This window comes from Larus michahellis, chromosome 1 (genome assembly GCF_964199755.1).
Source record: "Larus michahellis chromosome 1, bLarMic1.1, whole genome shotgun sequence".
Classification (NCBI taxonomy): domain Eukaryota; kingdom Metazoa; phylum Chordata; class Aves; order Charadriiformes; family Laridae; genus Larus; species Larus michahellis.
The window spans coordinates 105,872,268-105,893,674 of NC_133896.1; the positions used below are offsets into that span (position 1 = coordinate 105,872,268).

Sequence of the window (21,407 nt, forward strand, 5' to 3'; positions counted from 1 at the left end):
ATTCAGACTAAGTGGAAATTTTTGGAAGGACATTTCAGGGGAAGATCAATTTGCATAACATGAGCGGTTACAAACCCAGTCACAATGTATCTGACCACCCACGGCATGAGTAGTTAAGTCAACACCACAAATACTTTGTGATCATGATCATTAACGAAGCATAGAAAATTCTGATTCATGGCAGAGTTAACATGATGGCTCAGCAAATTAATGCCATTGATGTGGGTTTCCTCAAAACGATAACGAGTGTATTTTAGGATGAAAAACTGCAATACATAAATAGCCTATTTGTTTTCGTTATTCTTTTCCATAAAGTTATCCACACAGAATTATTCTCTGCAAGCAGAATAATATTTTTAGAAAACTATTATAAATTTACTCTGTGTGATTTATTTTCTTGATATTTTTAAATTTCCTATTTGATCACATTTTACTAACCCTTATTTTCTGAATAGTGTATATAAAGAACTAGTAGATCTGGAGTGCACACATCGGAATTTGTCAGGACCCTTTCATAGCCATGCTAAGATAGTGTCCTCTAGATGTCCTTTAAGGAATTGCTACATGTGGGGGGTTATTTTTTTTCCTATATTAAAGATTCCCTTAATAGTTGCTGTGTTTCCGTGGTTGCTTTGCACAGGTTTCACCATGTTTGAGTACAGAGGGACTTGAGACAATTGCCTGTTGTAGAATATCGTGGGATGAATGTGACAGAAACAGAGATCATCGCCAATTACTGAGACATGGATCTGAATTAGGGAATCATACTGTTTGGTTTTGTTTGCTTGCCAAAGAACTTTAAACATCCTGTGTGAATACACTAATTTCTCAAACTTCACAATCAAACTCTAGACTCACAATTGAATCACAAAACAAAGCGTGATATTGGGCAAAGATAACTATTTAAAGTACTTAAGGAGGATTTAAAATGGGAAGTTTTACTTGATGAGAAGAGTAAAAGAGGCTGAACAATATTTTGCTCATGAGAGCGTTATTTTGTGTTATTCCAATGTAACATTACTTCTCAGCAATAGTGCGATACCAATGTCAAAACCTGATGATGCTTAACACCCATGTATACCTAAATCAGCTGTCAAACCGAAAGTTGTCTAAATTCTCAAATTCTGCTTTTGTGCACGCTCTGGATCGCCTCTGTTTTGACAGCATCAAGGACCTTGGACATGTAGCATGATTTAACTCTAAATCTCATTTTGAGGATCAGGCACTTCAAAGTCAGACCCTGAAGCACTCAGCTCTACACCACTAATGTACTATGTGGGTGTGAGCCATTAGTTCTTACAAGCAACTACCCAAGCTGCATCGCTGGGTGTTTTCTCACTGTAGAATTTCTGCGGTGCAGGAGACTATTTAGGGATAGATAAAAGCTTATTTCAGAGGAAAGCTGAATGTAACAAACTTGCCTTTCTGTTTGGGACTGAGTTAAACAGAAGGCTCTCTAATCAGACAGTACGTCTGAATTTCAAAAGGTTAATCTAGTCCATTATTTTCTTTCTGAAAATAAGCAATAAGGGACATTGATGGAAGAAGATAGGGAAAGTATCAAATGATACTTCTCCTTATGTACTCTTCCAATTCCCAGCAGTGTTCAGAAGCATGTTAGTTAATAAGGCATGTTTTCTTTGTTTCTTGCCTGAATGTCTGTTCACTTCCTAACTTTTGGAGGCCACAAAATTTTTGTGGTCCTCCCTAGAAAATGACCAGTGCAAACTCTGCATGCATCAGCAGGTCACCTAGACTTTGTCCCTTGGACAAAAAGAGGTTGTGAAGGGAAGGACAGCAGCGCTCAGCTTCCCTCCTCAAACCTTCCTGCTTTTTCTTTCCTTTCATACTTTTCTTGTGCTGGTTTGTTATAGAGATAGGAGATGAAGAATAGACTTGGAAAAAACCTACAAGGGCAGAGTTCAACATGCAGAATGTTGAAGAACACAGAAACTGGTAAAGACAGTGCCAAGAAAAAGAATAGAAATACCAAAGGGGCACAAAGGGAAGAGTTCTGAGAATTCAGAGGCTCTTGTTAAGAGGGCAGTCATCAGATAATGAATTTCTTGGAAATAAAAGACAGGCTTCTTAAGCAAAGTGGTGGACTGGTCTGGAAGTGTGAATGCTCAGGTTTCTTCCTCACCTGGATCTCTGACAGGAAATTGTCTATCAGTGCATAAGCTTGGATATGTGTAATAAGTATAAAACCACAAGCTTCACGACATGAGCTGACTAGTAGCTAATAGTTGAAGAAGCTTCCCTTTTGAAATCTTATTCCATAATTGACCAGGATTCCACAAACCTTCCTTTGAAACACCTTTTACTGCCCGTTGTCTGATCAAATTCCTAGGCTGCTCTGTTTTCTTGGTGTTTTAATTTTTATGCAAGTAAAAAAGATGAAAACTCTTTAGGTCCCAATGGTTCTTTAGCTATGGGGAGTTTTGTCTTTGTGAATAAAAGAGACTCAATCTTCTTGAAAGAGAAAAACACAAAAAAAGGCATTTATTTTTCAAATGCATTTAATATTAGGGTGACATGTTTTCAGAATATATGAATACAGTAGTCTAGAACGAGCCACTGCTGCTTCTGAACCTCAGATCACAGATGTAACAGAAGTTAGAGGTGAGACAGGCTATCCATTCATTCCACCTGGCTGCTGTTTACTTTTAGGGTTTATTTGCCCTGAAGCCTTCAAGTGTCATTGCTTCTATCTCTCACCTTGAGAGCCTATCCTCAGACTTAGAGGTGTGCAAACATCCCTGTGATCTAACTAATAAAAGACACAAATGCTCTCTCACTCCAGAGTGTGTTCCCTGATCTTTTGCCTATGGTTTCTTGATAACTTGACCGTGCTACTTCTATTCATTAATTCTCTCCTTCTGCCGTTCACAGAAAGCAGGAGAAAATTACTGCAACTTACCTTTGTAGACTGTTATTTGCACATAAGCAGTGTGCATCATCTTTTCTTAACCTCACCTCATCAGTCTCCTATTAATTGTTCTTTTCCAGTTCTTTGTATCTTTCCATTGTGTTTCCAGCACAGCTCAATACTGTCTCAGTACCTTCTGCAAAGAGTTAATGAGGCCAAGCTAATGCAGGTGTATTAGTTTCAGTATACAAGCTAACTGGCTAACTCAGGTATGTCTATGCAACACTGTGTTGGGTCATATAGATATACCCAACTGGAAAACCACATAATTTACAATGTTGGCATATCTAAAATTACTCTTGCATTGCTCTAGAGGTCACCTTTAAAGATCCATGGCTGATTTTGTACTAAGCTTCTGTATTAATAGTAGTGATGCATGTCTTGAACGCTGTGGCTGAAACCAGGGGATACATTTGATCTCCTGGCAGCCACCTCAAAGTCCAGGATCTCAACAGGCAGCTCCAGTGTGCAATCTGTGCCACCCTAAGATGGCATCTACGACAGGTATGACAAATTGCCCTTTGGAGTTGCCAGTCTCCTTGTAACTACAGAGGGAATTGAAGGCAACTTGCCAAAACTAAAACCCAATTTTTAAATTAAATGAGTCAAGTAAAATGAATTCCACCCTCTTTGACTAGAGATTGAACACCTAGCATACATTTGACAGCAACAGTGCTTTTCAGTGATTCATGTACATCAAGTACAAACCAGTGACTTACTGGCATTTTAGAAGTGTTTTTCATTGTCTGTATGCCAGAGTTTAAAAGGGTGTGCTTTTCTGCTCATAGGTCTACATATAAAAGATTTAAAAGATACTTGGACCCTATGTAAAACAGAGGTAGACCAAACTATTGCATTTATTGTTATCTAATGATTCTTTGTAATGAACAGATGAGAGCACACTTTTGGAACCTTTTTAGCATATATATTATATATTTTATAGCATATAGTATGTAGTTTTGTTGGTAACATCACTGGGATCATTTATGAAGGCGTGTTTATTTAGCATCACTATTATTTATAAAATGCTTTCTCAAAATCAACATTTGTGGGGAAATTGTTTGGTGATGTACATTTTAAGTCAGTATCAGATGTGTCTCCATGCACTTACACATATTCACTCAAAATGTTGAAGTACAGTAGCTCTGACATTCTCTGCACATGCCAAGAAACACAGCTTTTACAGAAGGTTCACAGAAGATGTTCAAATAAAATATTCATGATCTTCTTGCTAAAAGAAAAACCTCTTTCAGACCTGTAAAGTACTGTTTGACAGAGAATGACCTACAATCTGATGCAGTCTCATATTTTTATATAAACAAGAGCAGGAAAGATTTGCTGAAATGAGTGCACATTTCAGGTTTGTCTTTGTTACATTGCAGGATGAGTGGCAATTAATGGAGTGAAAAGACTGCAGATTTCCTAGTGCTTTTTAACCTGCTTATTTCATTTTCAAACTTCTGAGATCAATTTAGCAGTGGGAAGTGCTGCAGTGCAATTTGGTTCCAGTTGACCCCGGAGGGGTTGCTGCTGAATGAGACTTACTTACAGCTCTGTTTCCATAATGACACCTTGCTGCAATAAATGACGCCTTCTTAACCTCAAGTTGTATTTCCAATAAATTTATAGCAATTCCCAGGTTACACTAGGAGGTTGAAAACAAAGTTCTCTGGAGAAATGTGTCACCACAGGTTGTCCCCACATCATAGGGCACCCAGCAGTGCTGGCATGATATTTATAACTTACATAACAGATTGGCTGGAACACATCTTTTTTCATGCTGATTAACACCATTATAGTAGCAATCTGAATCTCCTGATAAACCAGTTTTTCCCAACTCCTCCTCTTTTAGCACAGGTTTCCTAAAAATGAAACCCTACAAGCCATTCTGCCTTTATTTTTAAGAGGAATCCTGCGTGTCAGGAAGCTCCCCAGGAGAGCACACACACCAGTTTCAAACAGTATGTGCCACTGGCCAACAACCAGTGGCTTGCCGCACACAATGTCTAAGTCAGAAGGAACAGTGAACAGTACAACACGTAACATTTGAGCTTGTGAAAGCAGCAAATCTGATCGTTAAGGATACAGAGCATAGTATTCTGTTAATTCCGCTGTAGGTACCACAACAGGGTTTATATTCGTTGTAAGTGGTGATAGGAAGGGAAGTGATTTGCCTGGGGGGGACCTCTTGCATCAGATAGTGACATCAAATAGTCTGTTACAAAACAAAATGCCTGGAAGAAGCAAACGAAATGAAGGGCTTTTTTTCCCCAGTTACCATGTCCTTGCTGTGCCATTCAGCCACATATGTTGTTGCTACCGGGTGTGTGCTGATATGCCAGTGCCACATGACCATAGTGTTGTCTTCTGTCAAACAAGGACAGAGAAGCTCTGATTTTGGGAGATCTGATCCCTCAGGAATCCTAGTGACCTATTAGGTCTTTAAGCCACTTACTGTCTCCTGCTGCTCCATCAGTAAAAGGCAATTGAAGGGAGCCAAGAATCTGCTTATTCTGATGCAGATCCCTTTGGTTATCAGAGGGCATTGATTTGACATCATTTCCATTTATATGACAGGCAACCCTCTAGAGTTTTACGGATATTTTTTTTTTGTTTGCCTGGGATTCCTGGAATCACACCCTTCCACCAGGTTTGTTTGAATTGAATTTATTTGACTTGCTTCAGAAATACAGAGCATTTACAGTAACTCCTTAAAATATACATCTATGTAAAACATTTGTGTAATTTTTTTAGCTGCTGTTATTTAAAGAAACATGTTATTAAAATATTTTAAATTGTTCACTGTGTTGTAAATTATGCCAGATACCTCACAATACTTTTTAACTCTGAGGGTTTTGCACATATGCCTTCTCAGAGATAACAGAACATCCACACAGGCTTACCAAGAGCTGATAAGGCTTTATTTTATACAATTGCTTTTAGGTATCTTGTACTATAATTCATTTGGAGGAACCAGGGACTGAGCAGGTCCTGTTAGAAGTAAAGATCTAGGAGTGCTGCTGTCTCAAGCTTGCAAAATAATGAATGACAGCACATTCTGTAAATGAAAGAAAATCTGTAGTGTGGCAAAATCATATGAGTGAATAACTGCTGTCTTCATACATAGGATCAACAGTAGATGAGAGAGAAATTAAGCAGCAAGGAAGAAAGAATTGCGTTATGGAACATAGTAGGAAAAAAAATTATGCTGAATCTACATTTAGCCTGGAGGAAATCTGCAGGTTGCATCTATCATGACCTTTAGCCCACAACACTGTAGAAGAATCCATTTTTTTATAATGGCATTAGGTTCCCTTGGCTTCCATCCACCATTTCTGAGCAAGCGAAGAAAAACTGCAAGGGGAAAGACTTTAAAATGGAGGGAGAGCTGGTAATTATAGCTTGCTGGAGGCCTATTTTTCAGTAAATTAAGTGCTTCAAAAGAAGTATGCTGTTATGCGGTCTTTTGAATGCAAACCTTTAGGGAACTAGTGTAAGAAAATAAAGTAAAAACATTATTTTTCACCCCAGACTTGTTAATTTGCTAGCTCTAATGCCTTGTCAGGAAAACTCCATGCTCAACTTTGAACTCCAAGGTTAGAGCCAGTAATAGTATCCCCTCCAAGCATTACAACTGTGGATTACCACTGAGATGATTAAGAAGATAAGGGACTCTATTATGTGAAGAATCAAGTAGCTTATCAAGTCACCATAGTAATTGGAAGCACCCTTGTATAGTAAGAAAAATTGAATTCAGCATAAACCCAAAGATGCTTCAGCCATGTGGACATCTTTAATATACAGAGAGATGGGTTATGAACTGTTTTTTTTATAAAAGTTTAATTTATGTTCATATTCCCATGATTTTTTCCATGTACATTTGTGCTTAATTTTTAGCCTTTTATGTAGACACACGCACACTTCTAACATGAAAGTGCACACATATTGGAAATAATGGAAGGTATTGACATACACATCGTACATTAGGGGAGCTCAGTCAAAAGATTGAAGAATATTTCTAGAGCACAACCAGAAAAGAATATAAACGTAGGTCTCCTGAATCCATATCACATTCCTCACTCATAAAATAATCTCTCTCCCCTTCTCCTACAAAGATAGCAGCAGAAAGATTAGCAAGCAAACACAAAAGAAAAAAAGGATGAAATGCATCTCTACTAATAATCATATTGCAGGAATGAAGACCGCTGTAGATGATAGGCAGCATAACTACATCTTTGTCAGTTGACTGATAGTATGTGTCACACATGACGTTAGTAAAGAAGGCTGAAGGATTTTGGCCTCTTAGCTCCTCTGGTAAATCCTTCCTAGGTAAATAGCTCAAATGCTAATAATCCTGGAGGCATTATCATTGATCAGGAAATGTTGTTTCATTACTTCCAGTTCTGTTACCGGAGTAAAAAGTATCCCAGAAGAAAACATCTTTTTATTGCTTATTACCTTTCTTACAGACTTTCTAGAATCAGAAGTAAAATCAATATTTTTCATACTGTGTCCTGAAATAACAATTTTTCCAAGTGTGGGAAATTAGAATCTCGGACTTCATCTATTGCTATGTATAATATAAAATCATACTCAGTGTCCAATAGTATAGAATTTCTAATACGGTTACAGAACCTAGGCTGGAGAAACACTGTATAAATATAATAGCATTTTCTGGTATAGAGAAAGGTGCTAAGGTTGTTTTTACCATGCAGAAAAGCACTTGAAAATTGGATTTCAGTGCATCTCTATAATTAACAATGATAAATACCACATATATATGGTTTTACAAATATTTGACAGTCTTTTTTTTTATAAAGTATAGCCGTATTTATAAAGAGAAACACAAATCTAGACCACTTTTTCCTTTCAATCTACTATTATAAGTAGTTTACAGAAGAACTTTCTGGTATTACAGCTAAGCAAAAGGAAAAACCATTTGCAAGTAAATGTACTTATACCATATTCTGTTTCATTAATTTCCTGAAATCTTTGTTGAATGGGTTTGGGGTGATTAGATAACCATAGCTTTCATAGAGTTGAGCATAGTTTACTGTGTGATTTAATTCATGCCATTATCCTGTGATATAAGCTTGAAAAAGTCCTTTTCTCTTAATGAACAGTCTTTTGTGTTCTGACCAACACAGACATGAAACCCAAGTCAACCTAAATTAGTTCTCACAGCATTGTGAGGACTTCCACCCTCAACTGTCCTTCCCTTAATGAAAGAAATTGTTCCCCAACAAGAGGAATGCAGGCTCCCTGGAGGATGTTTCGGCGGGCCTTCTCCTCTAACTATATTGTATGAAACTAGAAGGGGTCAATTAATGAATTTTCAAAGAAAAGCAAAGTTGCTGAATGGGCCTCCGTCAGTTTTTTTCCCCAGCTGCAGTTGGGAAGTGGCTGAGGTAGGAGAGAAAGAAGAGGCAGGGAGGGGTCTGGATTCCCTCCTCTACTGGGAAACCCCTACTCAGAACACATGTGATAAAGCCCTATGTTTTGGGGAACGTGGTCTTTGCTGTGCCTTGAAGCAGGCAGAGGTCTCGAGGAACGAATAACATGTAATTATGCAATTCCAATTATTATTGGTATCAGTAGAGGTATAGAAACATCTAACTAAATTAGACCACGTTATCCGAAATGGCAGTATTTTACACCTTGAGACCCACACCTTGAGGCCTTCTCATGATGGTGGCATCCAAAGAAGTTGCAGTCCTCAATACAACCTGTGTACAGTTCAGATCACCCTTCCACTCCCTCCCCTCCAAATTTGTATCTGCCAACAAATTTGTATGTGCCAGCCTTGGCCAAAACAGACGCAATGCAGGGGTAAGGCGGGAAGAGAACAGTGGTGATGCAGCTGTTCTTGTTTGTTGCATGGTAGATTTTTTAACAAGTGATTGTATATACCTGGCAGCCAGTAAAAGGCCATTGAGCTGTCATGGTTTCTCTTCATCAAATGAATAAGACTTGAAATGAGATACCAGAGTGGTAGAGTGCTCCATGTACAGAGAGACATCAAGTGAGCTTTTGTCATCCGCTGCCCACGAGTCTGAAGCCTCTTCATAATGAATGAGGACCATGTCAAAGTTGTTCAGCCACGGAGACCAGGGGAGAAATGTTGGAAATTCTTTGCCTACTTTAAACAGTATGAAACAAGAAATTGGAGAATTAGAAAATGGACTAAAGGAAGAAAGCTTCAGAAACCCTACAGGTCACCTATTTTGAAATCAGACAGTTACAGATAATGGAACTCAACTTCAGAAGAAGAGCAAGTCTTTAGAGAAATGACACTGGAATCCAATCATCATTTAAAATACACATTTTCTGCTGTTTGAGTAGCACGTGAGAAAAGGGTTTCTGAAAAAGAGAAGCCAAGGAGATTTAGAATAAAATAAGCTCACTCTGAGTTAAGGAATGAACTTTCATTATTCAGTACAAATTTGAAAAGACAAAGAAACTTATCAGACTAAATTAAATGAGGAGCTCACAGCATTGTAGATGACTCATCACAATTCAAAAAATTGATAACAGTGTAGAGGAAAACAGAGAGAGCAGATGGTGCAAAGAACCCTCACTACAAAACAGAGATCAGCGCTGAGCTCAAGAGCCAGAAACCATCCTTCAGCTTAGTACCAATGGCAAGAAAATGCTGCCATTAAAGTGATTAAAAGCCATGCTGAGCTTCTAAGGTTTTTTTTTTTCCAAATGGTTTCATTGGGTAACCAAATTAGAGCTCTCCTGCAGCTACTGGATTTGAAACAACTAATTAAAAGAACTTCCCGTTGATTCATCATAGGAACATGAGAGGAGTCTTTATAAATGGTCAAATAGGATTTACCTATTTTACAATTTTCCAGTTAAAAAGAGCTTTAATAACAAATGGATGGAATCTTTAGGGCCTAAGTAACTTCTGCTCTAGTGGGCAACTGTTACAAGAAGCTGAAATTTCTCTGTAGAAAGTATTGCTTTTAGTAGCACTTCACAACAACTAAAGAAACAGAAACTGTTTCTTTTAAAAGCTGCAGCTTTTAATTAATTGATTTGATTTGTCTGTTTCTTTGGACAATAAATTTCTGACTGGAATACTTTTCCTAAAAGTCATTATTTCCTCTGGGATGTGAAATTAGATAACTTCTGTATGACAAATGTAGGACCATCTTTCTGAACATATAAGAAAGGGTTAATGGTGTCTCTTTTGTGTTTTTTTATTAAAAAGCACACTTTTTTTTGCCCAGCACCCTAATACAAACACAAATACACTTCTCATACTCACAGCCTTATCTACATACCTTCGCATTCTGATTTAGGGGATGTAGTGCTGGCACGGTGCTACAGGTGTGATGTGAACCTTGCTGTATGGGGCTTTCAGTTTCAAGTGCAGTGCAAGCACAGCTGGTTTAGGAGAGGGTTGAAGTAATTTTCTTTCATAAATTTGCTACTGAGTTGTCTCCCAGGAAGAAGACTTGGGCTATTTCTTATACTGAACTTTTGAGAGGATCTTCTGTTGTGCTAGGACTGTGTTTTGACACGGGCTTACTCAAATGGAAGAGTTAGAGTGGTCAGCTTGGCTGAAAACACAAATTGCTGTATAAATTTGGAAATTGGAACACAAAATGCACCATATGTGGTAAATATGAAAAGCTTATAAAGGTTAGGTCATAATTTGAAGAAGTGTAATATCAGTAATCTATATTTTAAAAGCCTAGAAAGGCCAAGAATATAATTATATCCACAGTTTCACCTGGTGTTTTCTTTAATCAAACTTGATCATTTTGCAAGGATTTGGTTGTCTGACCAGTGAACCCCCAAATGCAGTGAGAAGAAGCCATGATGTGCTGGGGAAGGTGGCCCAGCTGATGTCCCTTACCTATGAGCAAGGCACACGGGGTGTATCAGACATATCTGAAAGGTTGCTATTGCTTCCTCAAAAGCGCCTGCAGGTCACATCTCAATACCAGGGAGTGACTCAAACCAGCAAATAGTAAAGAAATGTATATGAGCAATTGCCCTCATAGGCTCTTGATCGGTGTTTAGCAAATACAAATCCATGCTTGCTAGTTCCTGTTTTCCTTTAAACAGAGCAATCGTTGTTCCCTGCTTGGAATAGCTGATTTTACCCCAGAGAAATATTATGAGAGCTCAGCTTCACCCTCAATTTCAAGAGTAAAACTTTCATTTTGACTGAGGGAGTAGTTATACATCCTCAGGGATGACATTTTGGCCCAGAACCTATGAATGCTTTTTATTTATTTATTTGTATTTTCTTCTATTCTATTTCTTAAATCTTGCTGTTTAAGGACTTCCTGAAAGATAGGTTAATCCTTCATTCAGCGTGGCAGGAATTCTATTTTCCTCTCATTCCCTTGCATTAGAGCTGTGGTTAAAATGGCATAAGTACAGGTGTAGGACAGTTTCCTGCGTAAGCTCTATTTTGTCTACTTAATGCTTTTGGTAGTTTTTTGTCATTCGGTGTTACATATTGGGTTGGTTTTTTTTTCACTTCAGAGAGGACTGGTCTATTATACCACAGAATAGTTATCCACAGGGGGATTGACAGTGGATGGAAGTTTATTTTCTCTCTTGGATAAATGCACTGTCACAGAGAAAAAAAATTTTATGTGCATGTCTGTGTGTAGAGTTTCCCTTTTTTCAAAGGAAAACAACCGGTTTTGGTTTCTTTACTGTTTGTTTGCATTCTATAATTTATTTATTGTTTTCATTTCTTAAACTTCCTGAAATATTTACAGGAAATAAAACTAAGACATGAATTTTTGTGCCTAGAAACGGATACTTATTTTATTTTCCTAGGGAGAGTCTTTCATTCAAAAGATAAAAACAGAAGTCATAAAAATGTGTTATTTTTAAGAGACAGCTCCTTGGAAGCTTAGAAGAGATTGAGATTCATAATAGAGAATGGGGGAGAGTGTGTAATAAACTGGTATTTGTTAGTGGAATGACAAATAGTGAAAACTGTGCATCACTGGAAGAATAGGGTTTTTTGTGGTAGCTGGTTTGTTCAGCTTATTCAGTTGTCTTCAAGATGTGACTGGTTTCGTTGTAACATTTGGGAAAGCTGCGCATCAATACTATTAAAGCAGCATTAGTGTCTGGAGAGTGTTAGACCTCCTTTGACACGCTTGACCATATTAATAAAATAAGCAAAGATCATTTTCTAGAATGCCGTTTTTGCACCCTTTGAAATTATTGCATAGATAACAGTGCACCTTCTTGTCTAAATGGGCTGAAAATCTGTTTCTTAAGATCAGTTAGCCCCATAGTGAGATAATTTGGCTCTTGGGTGCATCCACCCACGTTGGACCCCTTCCGAAAGCTGTTGGGAGTGGTTCTTACTCTCTGTGCTGCTGCAGACCTGCAGTACCAATTACAGCAGGTAGGTTTGGGGGCACCTTTGCCCCCACGGTTTGCCCACAACCCAATCCCTGCCACTGGCTGCCTGTAACGAGCTGGGTCTTCTGTGCACACAGCTGCCTCACTGATGGGCCAAAATGCCCTTGCTGCTGCCAACCCAGGAACAGGATTCATTCCATCTGTTTTGAGCTGTGCCACTTTATTTTACCCCCAAAAGTAAGCTGGATGTATGTTTTACACCGTTGAATTATGACATTTGATACAGATCATCCTGTATGTAAAATTTACTGTCTCTGAAACACGGTTCAGCTCTGGACGTGATGTCCTTGGAGCCAGCAGCGCAGCCCGGTTGTGCGCAGCTGGCGGTGGGGACCGGCACAGGCACTTCTTTCTATGGTCTATGTTTTGTATATAGCTATTTTTCCGAATCTGGTCTGCACTTTAACAAAGGAGATACTTGTATGTACTTGAGACATTAATTCCAGGTTATATGGTTTCCCTGAGAATTGCCATCTGTCATGCTTTTCTGCCTGGAGGTCACTCAAAGTTACCTCGGGTTGATATCCTAAGACAGTAGGTTGAAAGGATAAACCGTGTGCTTCGTCTTTAACCCGTAGTTATCCTTTTCCCTTTCAGCACCCTCCTTGATAGGTATGGTAAGGAAGGACTGGGCTTCCCAAAACAGCATTGCCCTCTCCTGGCAAGAGCCGGACTTTCCCCATGGAGCCATTCTGGACTACGAGATCAAGTACTATGAGAAAGTAGGTCTCACTTACAGCATCACCCAAACTCAGATCTTAAAGAGCAATATGTTTTGTGTTTTTAATGTTTAAAAAAATGCTTTTATCTTTTCACTTGTTCCCGTATACAATGCTATATAAGTAGACGTTTTATTTTGTACTGGCTTTTCGTTTTACTTCTGGCTTGTTAATGACTGTCTTGTTTCACATCAAGATCAAGTAGAACATCAGGCAGGCAGTAGATAGACCTGTCCCATAGTAACGACATTTAAGAACATGGATAAATGGATCATATGCTTGAACGTATTTTGATTTATGGACTGTAAAACCTCTACATTAGAGTGACACTGAAGCAATACAATTAAGGTGAATGTCAGTGTGCTTGTAATTTTGCAACATTATTTAGCAATAATCTGTGCTTAAATGAGAGTGTACCAGCCTTGCTTAGAGGGTTACAAAAGGCTACAAGAGAGAAACTGCATGGCATTCATGTCAAATTTCTGGCATTCTGTCAAAATTATGTGATTTACCAGGAAAGTGGGCAACAACATCCACTACAAGTAAATGTACAAGGTACACGCTCAGACTGCTTCGCCCAAAGCGCAAAATGCGTTTTGTCATTTCCAGTTGGCTACAGGGCCTTGTACTTGCAGTGTAAAATTTAGTGCTAATCAGTGCCTACATTCCTAGAAACATAGGCAGTATTTTTTTTGGTGTCTGTATCTTAAATAGTCACCTGCTAGGTCAGTTCTTGCTATTTCTCTGTCCCCATCTGAAAGTCACAATGGAATTAATGGATATGTGAGAAGACCACAAAGAACAGAAATATAAGCCAAGTCATAAAAGAAAGATTTAGGGATGTTAGGCTCTGTAAATATCCGAGAATTTTCTTCTGTGGCTGCGCTTCTCTATTGAGATTATACACCTTTAATGATGCAGAAAAAAAGGGTAAACTGGTAAAAAAAGGGTAAATTTAAATAGCACAGCTAGAGGGAGAAGACAGATTGCTTAGAATATTTGGTAGCCAAAGCAAGGAAACCTTATTTTCCTACGCTAATGGAAATCATGCAGGTTTTGATCCGTTACCATAGTAAGCCACATTATGACTTTCAAATATTCAAAACCATTCATATGGATGTTAAGTTATAAAGCTTATATTTATAAAAAACTTTTATCAATAGATTATCTGCCAGTATCTGTCAATACTGAGTGACATGGCAAATAGCTCTCCTTACAGGTCTACATATTGCTTAGACTTGTCCGTTGCACGGCAAGACTAGATACACAGCTTCACAGCCCTTTGTTAAATAGAGAGTTTAAAGCACTTCTATCCATTTCTACCAAAAAGAACTATATTCTGTTTTCACCTTTTATAATGCATAAGGAGTATCTTCTAGCTATAAACTTCACTTCCCTCTTAGGTGTGGGAAGATAAATGAACTGGCATAAATGGTATCTTCTAGTACTGTTGCACAGGGGTTATTTTCTCCCTAAGTCACTAACTGGACTAAATGCATAGCTCTTGAATACACCTTTTGTTAGTAAGTTAGAACAGACTCTCTGGCAATGCAATGTAATAGGCAGAATGAAAAACAAACAAGCCAGCAATAGCAGTAAGAAGATCACTTATTTGAGCAGATGAATAGGTATGTGACAGCTTTTGAAGAACTCTCTTGGAGACCACATTCTAGAGCAGAGAGATGAATGACCTAGTACTGGGAGTCAGTCTGCTCATTTGCAGCATTAAATTAGAAAATTATATTTTATAGTGCTGAAGAAATATACATTATAACTTTAATACTGCCTAAGTATAGAGACCAAATGCAAATGGGATATGTATATTGGGAAAAGAAGAGGGTGCCGGGGGAGGTAGATAGAGCAAGTGAAACTGTAATCTTTCAGGCTTCCCAGTAGCCCTCAAAGAGGGATTAATCAGCATTTATATTCTCAGCAGAATCGACAAAATAGAAGTGGTGTTGCATACCCACAAGAAATGTGATAAAAGTGAAATAATTGTCTACTGGATTTAGTATAAATTTACCACAAAGGCAACCCTCTACTGGAGAGTAAAAAATTCAGGTAAAGGTCAATAAAAAGTTGAGTATGAAAACCTCAGAAATTTTATTAACGTCTTAAGTAGTCAATGAAAATGCAGAGAGCAGTATCTTCAGGTACTAATAAACACACTAATTAGTAAACTAGAACAGCTTTTGCAGTCCTATCCTTATCCCTTTTTACCTGTCATTTGTGTTTAAAAAAGAAAAGAGGCTTTGTTCTTATATGCAATACAAGAAATTGAATGTCTCCATCAAATACAAACACTAAATACCCCGGTTTTACGAGATCGTAAGAGTTTCTTAACTTCGTGAAACTCTGAAGAACTCTGCAGGATTTTAAAATTTCACAAGTATGAACTGCTATTTCTTATAAGATACCTTGTTTGCATTTGCAAAATTATCAAGATGACACTGGGGAGCATCCTTGCTTTTAATTATAACCCGAAGTAATTCTGCAGCTCATAAATGAAGTCATATCTTGTCGTGCTCCCAAGGTTTCATTCCAGATACATAAACTTAGAGAAATTAAGTAGCTGTATAATAAACTACTGTGAGCACCCCACAAAATGGGGCAGTTTCCAGCGATTTTAAAAGTAAAACAAATTAGTGACGTTGAACCCAGAACATAGAGATACATCTTTCCATGCACATCCAGAGCAAGCAGAACAGAGGAAGGAGGCTAGACTGCGCTAAATATGCAAGAAACTCTTGTGCAATACAAATTGCACACGGAAAAGTATTGAAAGATCAAGCCCTTTCTGTGAAAAATATTCATGTCTTCTGAGAAAGACTCTGCCGAATAATAAAGAAATAAATAGAGAAGGAAAGTTACACAAGGCTATCAATAAGCTACAAGTATGAAACACATACATTAATTTAAAAATATATTAAAGCAGCTCAGTAATTTGTCTGCTTTAAATCACCTTTCATATGACCTTAATTTCTTCAGTGAATTGCTGAAAAATACTCATAATAACAAGTTATCGAAATACTGTTTGGCTGTTTATCTGCCTCTAAAAATGAAAATCTTGAGAAAATAATAAAACTTTTTTGAGAGCCAATTCTATATGGATTGGACAGATTTTTTTGTTTCTTATTTAGGAATACACTGGTACATATTTATGTGGTTGGCTGACAAGAGGTCGCTTTGTTCTGCAGCTTTCAGCCAAAAATGCAGTGAATATAAACTGACCTAGGACATAATTAGAGAGCTGACTTGGCCTGTGAGGAGAACAAAATTTCCTAGGCATTCAGTCCAAGATGCTGTGAGATTTTTGTCACAGTAAAGAGAAAAGGTTTTCTCTTGCTTTAATAGTTTTGTGATATAACCAGAGAGAGAATATCATGATCCTGAAATAATACTGTGTGTTGAGGCCTGGTAGTTGAAATATCGTATTTCTGCTAGATTATGAATAATTTCAAAAACTATACAGTTAAGCAACATTTGTCACCTTAGACGATAAGTGAGTCTGTACAGCAACACACACGAAAAATAAATGTTCGACCTTAGAGATCTAAGATGTATTCTGAAAAGCATTTCTTCATAGACCTTCTTTGTAGTCTTCACAGATACTAAATATTTGCAAATTATCTCTGTTGATACAGGATGTCTGCCCTATTCTGCAATCTGTTATCTATCCATTCTATTTTATAATCCTTTAATATCTTCAACAAACAGCCCAGTACTTTTAAAAGAAAAACCTCTCTCAGAGGCAGTATTGTCTCTCCCTTTAAAAATCAAACTCCGGGTATCAAAATAATCTCAGTTTCCTTGCTAATAGTAATCAACTTTTCTCTTATACTGTAAAACTGTTTCTCAGACACTGACTGAAGCTTTTACTTTTTGAAAGATTCCAGGGCTTCCTAATCTATTTACCGCTTGCCAAAAAGGTCCCATGTTCGAGTCAGATGGAGGCGTGGGATAAGGTATGGCCTTGTTACAGCCTTGTAATGAAGCTGAGTCCTTCCATAGGAATTCCCTCACGGGAAAGGAAACACAGTACACAGTGGATATAAACCATACCAGCTGCACTTCAGGTTGTGCGGTTGAACTGGAAAATGCTTGTTCCTCCTCTTTTCCACCCAAACCTTTAAAGTTAATCATCAAAAATTAATGTTCCCTGAGAGCTGTGGTAAGCATACCAAGCTGTATACGTATCAGCAACCGTATTAAGTTTAATTTCTCCCACATGGCCCAAATACACCAGCTGGATTATATTTTCTGTTACACACAAGATAATACGTAATTAGCTGAGGAAGCCAGTCTATGGAGAAGAGAGTTTAATAGGATGTACCCAAGCAATATCCCAAGGCATTGCAATGACACCTCTACATAGAGAATATCTTTTGGAGCAGGATGTAGGATGAAGGGGCTGGCTGATGTTTCTTTGCTTTCTTGTCTTTTGATGAAATTTCCACTAAAGCCAAATCCCTTTGACAAAATGCTTCATTTTGTTGGCAGACTCAATTTGCAACTCACAGGCAGTTTTCACATAAAAATTTTAACCCACCTCCATATGACAGTGAGCGGACAGGATATGTAGGATGTCAGATATGACTTTTCCTCCATTGCTGTATTATTTAGAGTCGAATTAATAAATAAAAGAGAGAAAATAACCAAGCAGTAGAGGCAAGGGGGAAATTAGCTTTCCAATGAGATTTTAAAAAGAGATGAAGACCCGATGAAACAAAGAGATAGAGGAAAGTACCAGTTTTAAAGAATTAAGAGAGCAATATGACCTTGTTAATTTTTCTCCCAGTCTAGAGCTGCATTTACTTAATTTACACAAGAAATGACACTCCTTCTTAAAATCTAATATTAAAACAAACAGCGCTATTTCTTTGAATATTCATGAATGTGAATTAAAATGAGCCATCCTGAATTTGAATAGTAAAATACATACGAGACCGTGAGGTAAATGACTTGATAGGAATAATGTGAAGATTTAAGACTATCAGTGCATAGTATTTCAAATGACAGAATTATTTTTACAAAAATTAATATGGAAAATTGTAAACAAGAAAGCAATTTTGTCTTTCAGAATTGTTTGCCAACAATGGTATTTATTTTAAAGCCAATCTATCTATCTTTCTGTCTGGAAATATGTGCACCGTGTTATTACAAAGCTATAGAAGTGTGTATGTATAATAGATTACGTACTCTGGAGTTTGATGGCAAAAAGATGTGGCACTTGATGCATGTACAGAGGTATGAATTGATATCCTTGCCATGTTTTTCCACACTTACTGAGGAACAGATAATCTTGTGACATGCTCAGTACCACACTGAAGACTAGCACAGCAATAGCACAGTCCTGGGAGCCCTGGGAGTGCATCAAGCTCACTTGCATCTACGTGCCCAAGTTGTTTCATTACAGCCTTTTTTCCCATGTGAACTGCCAGTGTGTGTGACTTATCCTGGTTTAGGACAACAAATGTTCCTCTGTGTCTTCTCCCACTAAGGAGATATTTCATTACCCTACTTGGGTATCAGCTGGAATCTAATCTAAATGAACAGCAACGTTACATGATCTCATTAGACAAGATATGGACATTTCTTATGAGAAGCCACATCATGTAGATCAGACAATCCTCTGAATTTCTGAATGAAGTTTTGGAAAGGTGAAGTAAAATTAGTCATTTCTCTTGTATAGCCCTATGCCTTTTTATGAGGTCTGTATGACACGTCTGAGGTTCATTGACCCTCAACCTCCCTACTACTTAGATAGCTGAACCGCACCAGTCTTTCCACCTCTACTTTTTGCATAATGTTTAACTGAGTTAGAAAGATTACATTTTTTCAGGGACAACTATATTACAACTTCCCTATTTCCCTCAAGTGCCAGGACTTTCTTGGTTCAGATTTTGCTTTTATGTTAGATTTTTAAATCATGAAGAATAATGTATGTACCAGCCCCAATCCACAGGAGGCTGAAGAGAGCCTGCAGACTGTGTCACATTATTCATGAGCAGGCGTTAGTTCATGTGATACTGTTGTGGCTGAATTGTTAGCATGTACTGGTTCTTTCTCCGGACATATTCTTTTATTGTTCCTATACCTACCATAGCATGCTTGATACCCTTGCAAGCTTCCTGACTAAATTTTAAAGTCAACATCAGTGACAAGGTTGGAGAATAGGAAAAGGCTTATAAGCACAGGGATGAGCATATGAGCGTATACTGCCTGGCCAGTCAGTGAGTCTACTCAGCATAAAATAGCAAGCACTATGCAGTTAGCATTGGATGATCAGCTGGGCAATTTTTAGCCTCATGCTAATCATACTCTTTTAAAACAAACATTTTGCTCCTGTAATGTTTTTCAGTTTTTCAAATTATTTGAGGCGTAAGTAGCTATCTGCTGCCTACAAGTGAAATGTTTCTGATGTGACTAGAAGCAAGAAATGTTGGGCTCATACCATAATACATTTTCATTACGTTTTCAGCACGTACTCATAAAAACTAGAGCACTGAGTAATTTGGATGTAGAAGAGCTTTTGGATAGTAGCAGTAAGCAGACCTTAGTATTTGACCATAGCTGCAGGAACAGATCAGCATGTCGCGGTGAGGTGTCAGGGCTCCAAGGAAGTGCCTCTGGCATTCTCAGACATTTGGAGCTCCAGGGAAATGAACCATGTCTGGTGAATGTTTTTAAAAAATAATCACTACAAATGCGCTTTGGGAGATAATCATTGAAATGAAATCTCCTAGCTTATTTTAGCATAGTAAGTGATGTTAAACAATCTTCTCAGTTTTCCTATTCTGTTGTTATTAACCTAGTTTCCCAAGGGAAGAACTGTAAAAGCCTTAGATTCTAAAAAGAGAAAAAAATAGGTCTCAGAACTGTTGAAAATGAGAGTGAATAATTATGAGACTCTCTGACCAGATATAATTTTTGCCTGCAGGAAAGAACTTAAGGACCTTGCGGCAGCCATTATTAATGACACTGATATAATTACTATTAGGAGAAAAAGAAATCTGGCCTCTAAATATCAATTACATGCAGCAAAGGGTTTATCAAAGTAGTTCTGAGCTCAGCCTTCTCCATTAGGTGCCCAGTTTGGCTAGTGTCCTAATTGTTGTCGTCAATTATTTAGAGATAGCTTCTAAACCGTTGTATTTAATAATAAAGTAGCCTGCAGAGCTATTACTGTTGTCATTCCTGCTGAACCAAAAAATCTCACCGAGAAATATAATGCTTTTTAAGCAAGCTTAGTGGATTTGATTTAAAAGAAAACATAGTTCAGTCTCTGCTGATCTTGTGTTCGTGTCGGTAGCTGATACCATTTTCCCCAAGGAAAATTGCATATACAATGCTTATTCCAGTAGCTTCTAGAAGAGCTGCACAAATGTAGTAGAAGTACATTAATCGTTTTGAATAAATGCTTTTCAAATTCTTTCAAACACATAGTTGTAGGAGGTATGCAAACTATTACAAGACAACAAATTTAGCACCACACAGCTAGTTTCATACCTCAAAGAAAGCTAAGAAAGCTAAATCCACTGATAACAGAGGTTGATTCCTAATAAAAGTAATTATTAAACATTTTTCTAGCCATTCAGCATTTGAACTTTGGAAAAAATAGTTTTAAAAATAGTTTATGGACACAGCAAGAATAATAACGTTAATTGCAGGAATCAGCTGTTAGTCTTAAGCATGTGATTAGGTAGGGTCAAAAACCAGATGCGGCTATTTTATAGTGCAGTAAGTTTCATCTCACTCCCGAGGACAAACTTTGGATGATATTGATGAACATATTGTGTAAAAGAAATGTCGTCTCTTCAGAGGGAATATATCAATTGCACAAAAGGAAGTGGTAAGAAGTTTAATGTGTTTAATCCTAAATTAACAAAATAGAGAATTTACTCTTAAATTAAAACATTTTATTATTGTTGCTGTCCTTGCTGTAATTATTATCTAGTTTCAGTGGGTTTAGGTGCAGTAAGTTTTAGTAGAACCTAAAGTTAGAGTTGTAGTTCCCTCAGGTACCTTAACATACAGTCAGGAGTCAAACTTTGCGTTTGAAAGCTTGACAGATTTTTCCAAAAGTATGGTGAGTTTCATGAGCTATGTTCTAAATATAACTAGCGTAGCTGCCAAAGGATGACCATCTAAGCAAAAATAATGTCCTTATTTATAAGTTAAATACAACGTCCAGGTCTCCATTTCCCTAAAACCAGTCAGAATGTTTGCTTTAGACCTTCTTAAAATAAGAACTAGCTTAAAAGTTCCCCAAAGTCTTCATCTATCAGCCCAAAATATTTTCAAAACTGAAGCTAGGACAGCGTTTTCGCGATAAACAACCAACCTAC

The 21,407-nt window shown here is 37.6% G+C and overlaps 1 protein-coding gene across 6 annotated transcripts in view; it reads left to right on the forward strand.

The window, feature by feature from the left end:
• EPHA6 (EPH receptor A6) overlaps positions 1–21,407 on the forward strand; it is a 512,920-nt gene that overhangs the window by 340,425 nt on the left and 151,088 nt on the right. For all 6 annotated transcript variants that reach the window (XR_012588748.1, XM_074597837.1, XM_074597854.1 and 3 more), the window contains one exon: positions 12,938–13,062. Coding sequence is in view for 5 of the 6 variants with exons in the window: in XM_074597837.1 (XP_074453938.1) it covers positions 12,938–13,062 (125 nt within the window). In the remaining variant the exon portion in view is untranslated. The remainder of the gene's footprint in view (positions 1–12,937; positions 13,063–21,407) is intronic.